Here is a 12,567-nt window from a genome sequence, read left to right as displayed (position 1 = left end):
CAGCTGGATGTATAAATATTTCTGGATAAGCTGACCTTTTTGTTATCAATTACCTGGTTTAACTCTCCCAGGCTCCCAGATACCTCACCATCTACCCGCAATTACTGCCTTGCTTAAAACATGTACCACACAAAGTGGGTGATGGGCATTGAGGAGGGCACCTGTTGGGATGAGCACTGGATGCTGTATCGAAACCAATTTGACAATAAATTTCACATTAAAAAAAAAAAACATGTGCCACACAAAACTTCCCTATCTTACCTCTTCTGCCCCCATTTTGTCCCCACCTCATACCAAACTCACCGACCTTTTGGCCATTCCCTGCCCATGCTGAGCTGTTTCGAGTTTCTCTACCTTTGTACCTTCTGTTTCCTTTGACTGACATGTTTTTCCCCTTCTCTGCCCAGAGAACGCATTCTTCCCGCAAGGTCAGTCTCATGTCTGTTTCTGGGGAAATCTTCCTGGGCAGGTCCATGTTGGGAAGGATTCTCCTCCAGGTTCATGAGGCAAGCATCTCCCCTCCCTGGAACCTTCGGTCTCTCCTTGTTCCTCTCAGGACCTGACTGCCCAGGTGACGGTGGCCTCTTGCACATCACCTGGCAGAGAATGGAGGTGGCTTTGCTCTCTGCCTCTGCAACATTTTGGAGGAAGGTTTCCTGGAATTGAGGGCTATGGGTTGCCAAGGTAACTCCACAGCCAGTGTTCCAAGTCCCCTGACCTCTGACCTGGCCCATCAGTCCTGCTCAAAGGGGAGACAGGGGGATCTCTGTTACACTGTGCACCTGCTCCCTGCCCCCACTTCTGACTGGTTGCACACCCTGTGTACCCCACCTCCAGTGATGTAGGGTGCTTGGAGCCTCCACAATGTTGATCTGGTTCAGCCCTTCACCACCCCCAGCTCCTCCCAGGTGCTTTATGTTCTTAGCATTACTCCCATGCCTGCCCATAGGGTTCTGGTTGATAGCTGGTGGGGAGCAGGAGAGAGTGATGAGAAGCAGAGCCTGGAGGGAAGAGGGGAATCTGGCTGGAGCGGTCTGGGCAGGTGAATTTCCATTGCAGCCTTATAGCCAGGAGAAGGGTTCCATCTGGAGGGTGGAGGGAGAGCCCAAGGACAGTCCCTTTCTGTCCCCTTTACTTCCTCTTGCTTCTACCTGTGCTATCTCCAAAACCTACCCTTCCCCCCACTTGGTTCCCCAGCCTTGACCCTAAGTGTTTGGTTTGGAACAAGAGGACAGAGGCTTACATGGGCTACTTAAAGTCCAGGTTCCTACCTCAGCCCCACCTCCCAAGCTTGGCCTGACCTCTGGCCCCCTCCAGCTTCACCCCCACCCCCACCCACCCATCTGCCCTTGGCTGCTTATCTTCAATGTGTCCATCATGCCTCTTGCCCAACAGCTCTGCTCAGAGACCAGGAACCTCCAGAGACTCAAAGAGGCATCCTGCTCCCAAGTCCTGTCTGTCTTTTATCTTTCTATTTCCCATTTTGCATTCTGATTCAGGAGCCTAAGGACAGTCCAGGAGATTTACCTATGGCTATCTTCATTATTTTGTCCCTGTGTAGTGTTCTGGTGACTGGCATGGGTAATGGTGGGAGTGAAAAGGGATTGGAGAGGGAATATGAACCTGGCCAGCCTCCCCACTGCCCCTCTGTCTCCCCCAGTGCCCAGCCCCGGACACCCCCCAGCCAGAGCCAGCTGTTTGCAGACCTGAGCCCAGAGGAGCTGACGGCTGTGATGAGCTTCCTGACCCAGCAGCTGGGGCCGGGCCTGGTGGACGCAGCCCAGGCCCGCCCCTCGGACAACTGCGTCTTCTCGGTGGAGCTGCAGCTGCCCCCCAAGGCTGCTGCCCTGGCCCACCTGGACAGGGGGAGTCCCCCGCCCGCCCGGGAGGCACTGGCCATCGTCTTCTTTGGCGGACAAGCCCAGCCCAACGTGAGTGAGCTGGTGGTGGGGCCGCTGCCGCACCCCTCCTACCTGCGGGATGTGACGGTGGAGCGTCACGGGGGCCCCCTGCCCTATCACCGACGCCCCGTGCTGATGCGAGAGTACCGGGACATAGACCAGCTGATCTTCGACAGAGAGCTGCCCCAGGCTGCTGGTCTCCTCCACCACTGCTGCTTCTATAAACGCCAAGGACGGAACCTGGTGGCGATGAACACGGCCCCCCGTGGCATGCAGTCAGGGGACCGGGCCACCTGGTTTGGCCTCTACTACAACATCTCAGGGGCTGGGTTTTTCCTGCACCCCGTGGGGTTGGAGCTGCTGGTAGACCATAGGGCTCTGGAGCCTGCCCACTGGACCATCCAGAAGGTGTTCTTTCAAGGCCGCTACTATGAGAGTTTGGCCCAGCTGGAAGGCCAGTTTGAGGCCGGCCTGGTGAATGTGGTGCTGATCCCAGACAACGGCACAGGTGGGTCCTGGTCCTTGAAGTCCCAGGTGCCTCAGGGTCCGAGTCCTCCTCTGCAGTTCCACCCCCAGGGCCCCCGCTTCAGTGTCCAGGGGAGTCAAGTGGCCTCCTCATTGTGGACTTTCTCCTTTGGCCTTGGAGCTTTCAGTGGCCCAAGGATCTTTGACATCCGCTTCCGGGGAGAACGACTAGCTTATGAGATCAGTCTCCAGGAGGCCTTGGCCATCTATGGTGGAAATTCTCCCTCTGCTCTTCGAAGCCGGTACACAGATGGTGGATTTGGCTTGGGTCACTTCTCTTCAACCCTGACCCGGGGGGTGGACTGCCCCTACCTGGCCACCTACGTGGACTGGCACTTCCTCCTGGAGTCCCAAGCCCCTAAGACAATACGTGATGCCATTTGTGTGTTTGAACAGAACCAGGGTCTCCCCTTGAGGCGACACCACTCAGATATCTACTCCCAGTATTTTGGGGGCCTTGCAGAGACAGTGCTGGTCCTCAGATCTGTGTCGACCATGCTCAACTATGACTATGTGTGGGATATGGTCTTCCACGCCAATGGGGCCATAGAGGTCCGACTCCATGCCACCGGCTACATCAGCTCAGCATTTCTCTTTGGTGCTGCCCGAAGGTACGGGAACCAGGTTGGGGAGCACACGCTGGGCACCGTCCACACCCACAGCGCCCACTTCAAGGTGGATCTGGATGTAGCAGGTAAGATATTCCAGCAGAAACAAGGATTCCAGAAGAAGGGGCTGAGGTCTCCATGCCTAGCTTTAAAAACTGTCACTGAAACATGAAAAATATAAAAGTGTATGAAATAAACGTGAAAGTCATTGGATTCCTGAGAGATTTTCACCCTTAGCAGATCATTCTTCCATACTTAAAAAAAAAATTGGGGCGCCTGGGTGGCTCAGTCGGTTAAGCGTCCGACTTCAGCTCAGGTCACGATCTCGCGGTCTGTGAGTTCGAGCCCCGCGTCGGGCTCTGGGCTGATGGATCGGAGCCTGGAGCCTGCTTCCGATTCTGTGTCTCCCTCTCTCTCTGCTCCCTCCCCGTTCATGCTCTGTCTCTCTCTGTCTCAAAAATAAATAAAAATTAAAAAAAATTCTTCCATATTTTAAAATGTTGCATCTGCAATATTTAATAAATTATAACATTTATGATATTGTATACTATCTACAAATAGGATATATTGATATAAATATTTAAAGTTTTTATTACCAAATTTGGGTCATAATGTACATATATTTTGCCACATCTGTTTTTTCACATAACAGCGTATCACTCATGTAAGCAACAAATATTTACTGAATGCATATTTGTGCCAAGCACGGCATTAATGCAATTTAACAAAAGAAACAACATCCTTGCTCTTAAGAGGCTTGCATTCTAATGGGGGAGTGGAGAGCGTGTGCAGCACCTTGAAAAATACGTGTGATAGAAACATTTTTATGCTTAACTGCTCTATACATCGGTTTACACAAATGTAAAAATGGTATAACAGTACATTCTTAGTAAGACTGTTTGAGGATTAATGATGAGTACTTTAAAACACTGTCTCTTAAAAAAAAAACTTATCCATGCATTCATTCATTTAAGTAATCCTTATACCCAACATGGGACTCGAACTCACAACCCTGAGATCGAGAGTCACATGCTCTTCTGACAGACCCAGCAAGGCGCCTCCAAAACACTTTATCTTTTGAAATAATTTTAGACTTAAGAAAAGTTGCAAACTTCGTCCAGTTCCCATATACCCTTCACCCAGCTCCTTACATGTTAACATCTTACATAACCACAGTATGGCCATCAAACCAGGAAATTAACATTATTACAATACTATTAACTAAACTACAGACCTTATTAGGGTTTCATTTGTTCTTCCACTAATTTTCTTTTTCTGTTCCAGGATCTAACGCAGGATCCTGCACTGCATTTACATGAGTTATCTCCTTAGTTTCCTCCAATCTGTGACAGTTTCTTAGGCTTTTCTTGTCTTTCATGACCTTCACACTAGGGAAAATATTGGTCATTATTTTGCACGATATCTCTCAAAGTGGGGTTCTCTGTTATTTTCTCATGGTTAGATTGAGACTGTACTTTTTGTTTTGCAAGAAAACAAGAGAAATGACGTTATGCCCTTCTCAGTCCATCATATCAAGAGATATAGTGACGTTGACCTCAAGCACTTAGTTAAGATGGTGTTTTCTAGCTTTCTCCATTGTAAAAGTTAATATTTTTCCATTTCCTGCTAATAAATATCTTGGGGCAATTACTTTGATGCCATGTGAATATCCTATTTTCTTTTCTTCTCAAATTCTTGCCCACTAATTTTTAGCATCTATTGGTGGACTTTTTTTTTTTTTTTTAATTTTTTTTTTTTCAACGTTTTTTATTTATTTTTGGGACAGAGAGAGACAGAGCATGAACGGGGGAGGGGCAGAGAGAGAGGGAGACACAGAATCGGAAACAGGCTCCAGGCTCCGAGCCATCAGCCCAGAGCCTGACGCGGGGCTCGAACTCACGGACTGCGAGATCGTGACCTGGCTGAAGTCGGACGCTTAACCGACTGCGCCACCCAGGCGCCCCTGGTGGACTTTTTTTTATGCCACAATTATTACTGCAGTGTTACCCTACTGGTCATTTCAAATTTTTTTCCTTATTCTTTATTCATTTATTAATTAGAATTCTTCATAAGGAAGGGCTATCCTCCTTTACATTTATTTATATATGTAATTATTCACAACTGCATGGATTCATGGATATTTATTTTAGTCTAAGGGTTATAACCCAGTACTACCATTTATTTTGTTCCTTGAACTGTTCCAGTTTTGGCCATTGGGAGATGCTTCAGGTTGGTTCCTGTGTTCTTTTGGTGTGCCTCCAACCTTTTTTGAGCACTTCTTTACTTTCCGGCACAAGATGTTCAAATTTTTTTTAATGCTTATTTTTTTTATTTTGAGAGAGAGAGATAAAAAGTGAGCAGAAGAGGGACAGAGAGAGAAGGAGAGAATCCCAAGTAGGCTCCATACTGTGTGGAGCCTGACGCGGGGCTCGAACTCATGAACCGTGAGATCGTGACCTGAGCCGAAAATCAAGAGTCAGATGCTTAACTGACTAAGCCACCCAGGTGCCCCACAAGATGTTTGAATATGATCTTGTATTTTCCCTGCTCCACCCTGGAATCAACCACTTCTCCAAGGTGTTCTGGTTCCTTCTAATTGGAAGATACTATTTAGAAACCAAGACCTGGGTACCCAGAGTGCTCATTGTCACTGGGATGTCATTGCTTTTAGGATCGCTCATTGGACTTAGCTAGAAAATGTAGGTATGTATTCTGCCCGACACACACACCTCTCTTTAGCTCTGCTCCTAGGCAATATCTCTTCAAGCACTTTGAACGGTGCCTGACGCATAGTGAGGAGTATTAGCCATTGTTGCTGCTGTTGTCCTCCACATGAGCCCGTGTGGATGTACCAGAAAGAACTCTTGGCCTTTTTATTTATTTTTATTTTTTTAATGTTTATTTATTATTGAGAGACAGAGAGAGACAGAGCATGAGCATGGGAGGGGCAGAGAGGGGGAGACATGGAATCTGAAGCAGGCTCCAGGCTCTGTGCACAGAGCCTGATGCGGGGCTCGAACTCAGAAATCATGAGATCATGACCTGAGCTGAAGTCGGATGCTTAACCAACTGAGTCACCCAAGCGCTCCTCTTGGCCTTTAATTATCACCTATGGGTAGAAACCCTGGGGTGTGGACTAGGGGCAGTGACTCCACAAAAGGAAACCGAGAGTGTGCTTCATCAGTCTCTGCTGTCCTCTGGTCCTTGGAAGGTATGGAGGGAGTTTCGGCATATTTTGGTTTACTTCTCTTTGGTCCCAGATCACTTAAGTTGATTCCTAATATGGGATCTAGTTAGATTCTAATAAAGTCATTCAAAATTCCCAGAGTTCAGGGAACAGACTGTGCATTTGGCCCTGCTCTTAATTCCTTGCCAAGCCTCAAATGATAAGAAATACCCCCAAGCTCCAGCAGCGTTGGGCCCGGGGTCTGCTTTTCCTTCCCTCTGGCCAGCATTTCTGCCGTCCATGTGTGGTGGGGCCATTCTATGTTGCTTTCCTCTGTGTGCTGCTCAGTGGACGATACAGAGCCAGAGTAAGACAGGGGTCCCCAGCACTACCATGATACTAACCACATGCTCTTGATGACAAACTAGAGCACATTCTTTAAATCTTTAAGCCTCAGTTGTCCCATCTATACAATGGGGACAATTGTGGTTCCTCCTTCATAAGGTTGTAGTCCAAGTAAAGCACCAGTGCCCTGCCTGTGCAGAGCTCCTCGAGGAGGAGGTACAGCTATTTTTATTTTAATGGCAAGGTAGTTCTGGTGATGCTATAGGGCTTTAGACATGAGGCGTAGACCCTTTCCTTGGGTCAGGAAGAATCTGACTCCTGCACATTGCCGGCCAGGCTGCTCCAACCTCAGGGAAACCATCCTCCTTGGCAGGTCCCCAGCAGGAGAAGGTCAGTGGAGATCCAGTCACAAGGCACCTGGGATTATTACCAGAGACGACATCAGTCAGGACCTTCTCCAAATCTCTGGATAGGAGATATCTTGGGGAGAGGGAAGGGGAGCAGGGGGCACACCCAGTTCTGGGTTTCTCTTTGGCCCCACTCTGAAGCAGTGAGTGGATGGGAGGGGACAGTGTCCAGAGGAGACAGGGCAGCTGCGTGACCAGCCCTCCCTCTCACCCACCTCCACCCCACCCCGGCAGGACTGGAGAACTGGGTCTGGGCTGAGGACACGTCCTATGTCCCCACGGCGGTACCCTGGAGCCCCGAGCACCAGATGCAGAGGCTGCAGGTGACCCGGAAGCTGCTGGAGACTGAGGAGCAGGCCGCCTTCCCCCTGGGAGGCACCCCACCCCGCTACGTGTACCTGGCCAGCAACCACAGCAACAAGTGGGGTCACCCGCGGGGCTACCGCATCCAGATGCTCAGCTTTGCTGGGGAGCCGCTGCCCCAGAACAGCTCCATGGAGAGAGCCTTCAGCTGGGGAAGGTGAGCGGCAGGGTGTTAGCGGCTGGAGGAGGTGGACTATAAGAAGGGCCCCAAGTTGCTCAGAAGCCACTTGCCCCCACCTCCCACAGGTGTGCATGCACATACACAATCATGCACACACACACATTCCCGCAGCCACAATCTTAGTGGTATTCAAGATGCAGCCTGCTGGACGGAGGGATCAATGGAGAGTTATGTGCCAACTCGAGTATAATGAAATGTTGAAGGTGGGTTCTAGGTCATGGGTATATGGGTGTTCACTACGCCATTCTTTCAACTTTTCTGTATGTTAAAAATGTTCACAATAAAAATTGGAGGAAAAAACAGTACGAGAAGAGCACAGATCTGAGGGAATATGCCCTAAAACCCAGGCAGGTGACACGCTGAAACTGACTTAAGATCGGAGTCAGGTCATGTCTGCACACATGCATCCAGGGCGCAGGCTCAGATCTGGACGGATGCACAAGGATGACATTCCTATCTGAGATCTGAACAACGGGTCAGTTGATGTTTGAAATATGAGACACTGGACACACTCAGGAAGTCTCGGGACAGAAAGAAAGAGAACAAGTGGAGACAGAATAATAAAGAGGCTCGACGCTGTGAGACCTTTGTGCTCACTTCCTCTTTGTGCTCCCTCTCCAGTGTCGTTTCGGGCAGTAGGACAGGCTGATGACCTTGTGCGTCTAATCCAAATCTCCGGTAGGTACCAGCTGGCCGTGACCCGGCGGAAGGAAGAGGAGCCCAGCAGCACCAGCATCTACAATCTGAATGACCCTTGGACTCCCACTGTGGACTTCACTGACTTCATCAACAACGAGACCATTGCAGGGCAGGTCAGCTGAGAGGATGGAGGGGGAGGCTCGATGGGGAGGTGAGGGAAGCAGGGATGAGCTACTTCATCCTCTCCCAAGCCAGATTCCTTGGGGGTCTTTAGAACCCACTAAAGAAAAAAGCTTTGTGATTTCACGTTTTTTCTGGGCCAGTGAGCTGAATCCGTACACACAGGGCTACTGGAGGAGGCAGGCATGTCCTTCGCAAAGCCAGGCCTCAGGATCATCTTTCTTCTCCCCTGCCAGGACTTGGTGGCCTGGGTGACAGCTGGTTTCCTGCACATCCCACATGCAGAAGACATTCCCAACACGGTGACTGTGGGGAACGGTGTGGGCTTCTTCCTCCGACCCTACAACTTCTTTGACCAGGACCCTTCCTTCGATTCTCCTGATTCCATCTATTTCCGGGGGGACCAGGATGCTGGGGCCTGCGAGGTCAATCCCATGGCCTGCCTCCCCCAGGCTGCTGCCTGTGCCCCAGACCTCCCTGCCTTCTCCCACGGGGGCTTCTCTCACAGCTAGGGGGGGTCCCTGGGATGGGGAATGTGGCCAGGGGCTCCAGGGCCAGGGTGTGTGGGGAGGGGAACAGTGGGCACTGGGCCAGGCAGCCTGGTACCCTCTTTTCTCCCAAGGCCCTTCTGTATGGCCCTCCCTGACACCCCCTCCCTGCTGGGAGCATCCTGAGCCTGTGATGCCTGACCCTGGGGGAGGGGCAGAGACACAACTCAGCTTTGTTGGCCCCAGACCTGCTGGGTTCCTGTCCCAGAGAGAGTGGCCAGCTGAAGCCTGGACTGATGGCCAAGCTTTTCCCAGAAGATTTGTGTTTCTTCTAACAATTTTTTAATCTTTGTTTTGTTTTGTTTTGTTTTTTAAGTAGGCTCCACGCCCAATGTGGGGCTCGAACTCACAACCCTAAGATCAAGTCGCATGCTCTACCAACTGAGCCAGCCAGGTGCCCTTCATCTTATTTTTTGTAACAAGATTTTTTTTAACGATTCACATGTCATTAAATCCACCCTGTCAATATGTAAGATTGAGTGGGTTTTGGTATATTTACAAAGTGTGCAACCATCACCCTTATCCAATTCTAGAGCATTTTCATCATCCGAAAAAGAAACCTCAAGCCCGTTAGCAGTCGCTCCCTGTTTCCCTCCAACCCCTTCCCGGCTCTAGGCAACCACTAGTGTTTCTGTCACTATAGATTTGTTTATAATCTGGACATTTCATATATAAACAGGTTCACACCGAATGTGGTCTTTTGTGCTCCTTTCACGCGGCATCTTGCTTCTGAGGTACATCCATTTTGTAGCTTGTGTCATGGCTGAATGCGATTCCACTGGACAGACCACATTTTGTTCATCCACTCTTCCACTGATGTACATTTGGGTTGTTTCCACTTTATGGGTAAAGCTGCAGTGGGGGCACCTTGGTGGCTCAGTCGGTCAAGCCTCCGACTTTGGCTCAGGTCATGATCTCGCAGTTTGTGAGTTCGAGCCCCGCATCAGGCTCTGTGCGCACAGCTCAGAGACTGGAGCCTGCTTCGGATTCTGTGTCTCCCTCTCTGTCTCTATCCCTCCCGTTCGCGTTCTGTCTCTCTCTCTCTCTCTCTCTCTCTCAAAAATAAACAAACATTAAAATAAACAAACAAACAAGTAAATAAAAGTTTATTTTAAAAAGCTGCTGTGAACATTCACATACAAGCTCTTGTGAGGACATGTGTTTTCATTTCTCTTCAGTACATACATACCTGGGCGTGGAATTGCTGGGTCGTATAGAAACCCTGTCCCTAACCTTTTGAGGAACCGCAGGCTGGTTTCCAAAGTGGCTGTATCATTACTTTTCCTTTCCTTTTCTTCTTGTTCTTCTTCTTTTCCTATTGTGCTAAAACATACATAACCTAAAATTTACAAATTGCCCAAATTTAAACATACAGTTCGGTGTCACTAAGTACATTCAGAAGCTTGCTGGGGCCTCCCCAGCTCCTCCTCTGCCCTTGGGCCTTGAATTTGAAGATGAGGCCTCTATGGACCACCTGTTCTTTCAAGTACCAGGGCAGGGTCCCCACTAGGCCTGTGTCCTAGAAGCCAGGAAGGCGTTTTTCCGTCGTCATGTTCCCTTGTTCTTGCACATTCCTTCTCCTCCCTTTGTTCCCCCTCTTCCTCCTTCCCCTCCTCTTGCTACTTCAGCTTCTACTCCCTGCTATTTCCCTCTTCTCACTATCAGAACAAAAATGCTCCTCCTGTCATCTGTCTACACTGCCAAATGTTCTTCTGAGCTCTTGCCATGTACGTAACCATGTGGAATGTGCTTTTGAGAGGGGGCAGGATGGTCAAGTGACAGCAGCAGTCCAGGAGGTTTTGTGGGTGGAATGGTGAAAGGCCATCTGTTCCCAGGGCCTATGAGTGACAGTGGCCTCTATTACTGTGCATCAGCCAACATGAATGACCAAAATGTCACCAAAGGTAGGAATCAAAAAGCATCAGGAGCTTGGCCCCCAGGCCAGGAGCTGTCTGGTCAGGGGAGGGCATGCCAATGAGCCAGGGGTGTCCCAGTGAGGACTGGCCCGGCCTGGTCTGGCAGTAGCCTCCAGAACCTCCCATCCCCACTGGCCTTCCTGACATGTGGACTATGGATGGGCATAAATAAGAACTGGAACATTTTCCAGAAAAGAGTATGGGGGCAGGAGTAAGGTGGGGAAGAGGTAGGGCTCAAAGACCAAGCTTTCTCAGGTGCTTCCAGACCAGAGAAACCATGTGTTATGTGGTGTCTACAGCATGCCTACTTCTCTCAGTCTCTTTTCTAGAAAAGGGGGTTGTCGAGTCAGGAGGAGAGGGGGTTCCTTCCCCAGGAGGAAGCCCAAACCACTGACCCAGCCCTCAGGGAAGGCAGGCTGGGGCAAGAGGGCAACTGAGGGCACAGAAATTTGGGTCCTGCTCAGCTTGTGACCAGAGAGAAATGGCAAACCCAGAGCTCAGACACCATGGAAATCTTGTGGTTCCCTCAACAGCTGCCTACACTCTCAGGCTCAACCAGGTGAGCTGGAAAGGAACTAAGTTCGGAAAAGGGGCCTCCATACAAAGACTAAAAGCCATGGGAGCCAATGAGGGGAACAACAGCAAGAGAAATGTAACATGAATTAGATCTGTCTCTCAGCCCACTGGTAGACACCTGAAACACGCAGAGCGTGACCTTGCTCAGGGAACTCATGGCTGCCTTACTGCCTTACTGCCTTAATGTTTTGGTTTTATTAAAGACTAAAAGTAACCTTATCTTAGCAGTAGCTAGCCCCTCAAGGTCCTGAAAGCCTTACTTTCAAATTCTTTAGAGACTTACGCTACCCCTAACCCTCACTAACTTAAAAGTATATAATCAGTCACTCCTCACAACCCCCATGCAGCTTTTTCTGCCCAAAGGTCCTGTCTCCATGCTTCAATAAAATCACCTTTTTGCACCAAAGATGTCTCCAGAATTTTCTTAGCCTCTTGCTCAAGAACCCCATTAAGAGCCACACTCTCAGTTCGAGAACAGCAACAGGGTATCGTGAACAGTGCTCAGATGCGGAAGGGGTTAAGGCAGAGCTGGTTAAGGTAGTTGCCGATGCTTCCTTCCATTTGTTTCTAGGCTCAGTGATTTAGTGTCTCTTTATTCTTTCAGCCCAGATAATATCCTGTTTCGACTTTCTTGTGTTTTCTTATGTGAAGAAATTTGGACCAAGACGGGTATAGATGCTCTCATCTTCCCTTCCCTCATGGCCAAGCAAATGTGGTGGAGGGAGCCAGGGATGCTTCTCTTGGCTGTTCCACCTCTGCTTCTTCACATGCAGGGATGGGGGAGGGGACATGTGTCCCCCAGGCTGAAGTCTGTGTGAGGGGCCCTGCTACTGTGGCTCACCTGCTAACTGGTGAGTGTGTGATGGGGCTCCCCACTGGGGTCAGAGGGGACAATTGGAGCCACTACAAAAGAGTGTGTGCACAGGGAACTCTCAGGAAAAGCCTCAAGGCAGCCCCGTTGCATAGCCCTACTGGGAACACACCCTTCCAGCCACAAGAAAATAAAACAACCAGACACTGAGGAGTGTAGCCCAGAGAGATCTAAAGGGCGAGAGTAGCAAAGGTATAGGAGGAACCCAGTGAGGGGGAGAGAACTTTGGGAATGTGGGCCCTCTGGTGACCCTCGGGCCTACAGACCCCACTAAAAGGACCTCGACCACTGTCACACACACAAATACACATTATCCGTGTGAGCTGACCTCTTAGTGGCAC

At 49.8% G+C, this 12,567-nt stretch overlaps 1 protein-coding gene across 1 annotated transcript; it reads left to right on the top strand.

Moving 5' to 3' along the window:
• Positions 1-1,383: 1,383 nt before the first annotated feature.
• On the top strand, positions 1,384-9,552 carry LOC131496874 (membrane primary amine oxidase-like). The gene is made up of 4 exons (XM_058702661.1): positions 1,384-3,120; positions 7,187-7,472; positions 8,179-8,308; positions 8,552-9,552. The coding sequence occupies exons 1-4, from the start codon at positions 1,530-1,532 to the stop codon at positions 8,825-8,827; spliced, it is 2,283 nt and encodes a 760-aa protein (XP_058558644.1). The 5' UTR covers positions 1,384-1,529; the 3' UTR covers positions 8,828-9,552.
• Positions 9,553-12,567: the final 3,015 nt, after the last annotated feature.

This window comes from Neofelis nebulosa, chromosome 16 (assembly GCF_028018385.1).
Source record: "Neofelis nebulosa isolate mNeoNeb1 chromosome 16, mNeoNeb1.pri, whole genome shotgun sequence".
In the NCBI taxonomy this organism is placed as follows: domain Eukaryota; kingdom Metazoa; phylum Chordata; class Mammalia; order Carnivora; family Felidae; genus Neofelis; species Neofelis nebulosa.
The sequence above is the reverse complement of the archived record's forward strand: the minus strand, read 5'-3'. Positions and strand labels throughout refer to the sequence as shown.

Coding starts and splice junctions, on each gene's coding strand:
- LOC131496874 (XM_058702661.1), top strand. CDS start 1,530: ATGGCTATCTTCATTATTTTGTCCCTGTGTAGTGTTCTGGTGACTGGC. Junction 7,473..8,178: donor AGAGCCTTCAGCTGGGGAAG/GTGAGCGGCAGG, acceptor AATCTCCGGTAG/GTACCAGCTGGCCGTGACCC. Junction 8,309..8,551: donor ACGAGACCATTGCAGGGCAG/GTCAGCTGAGAG, acceptor CTCCCCTGCCAG/GACTTGGTGGCCTGGGTGAC.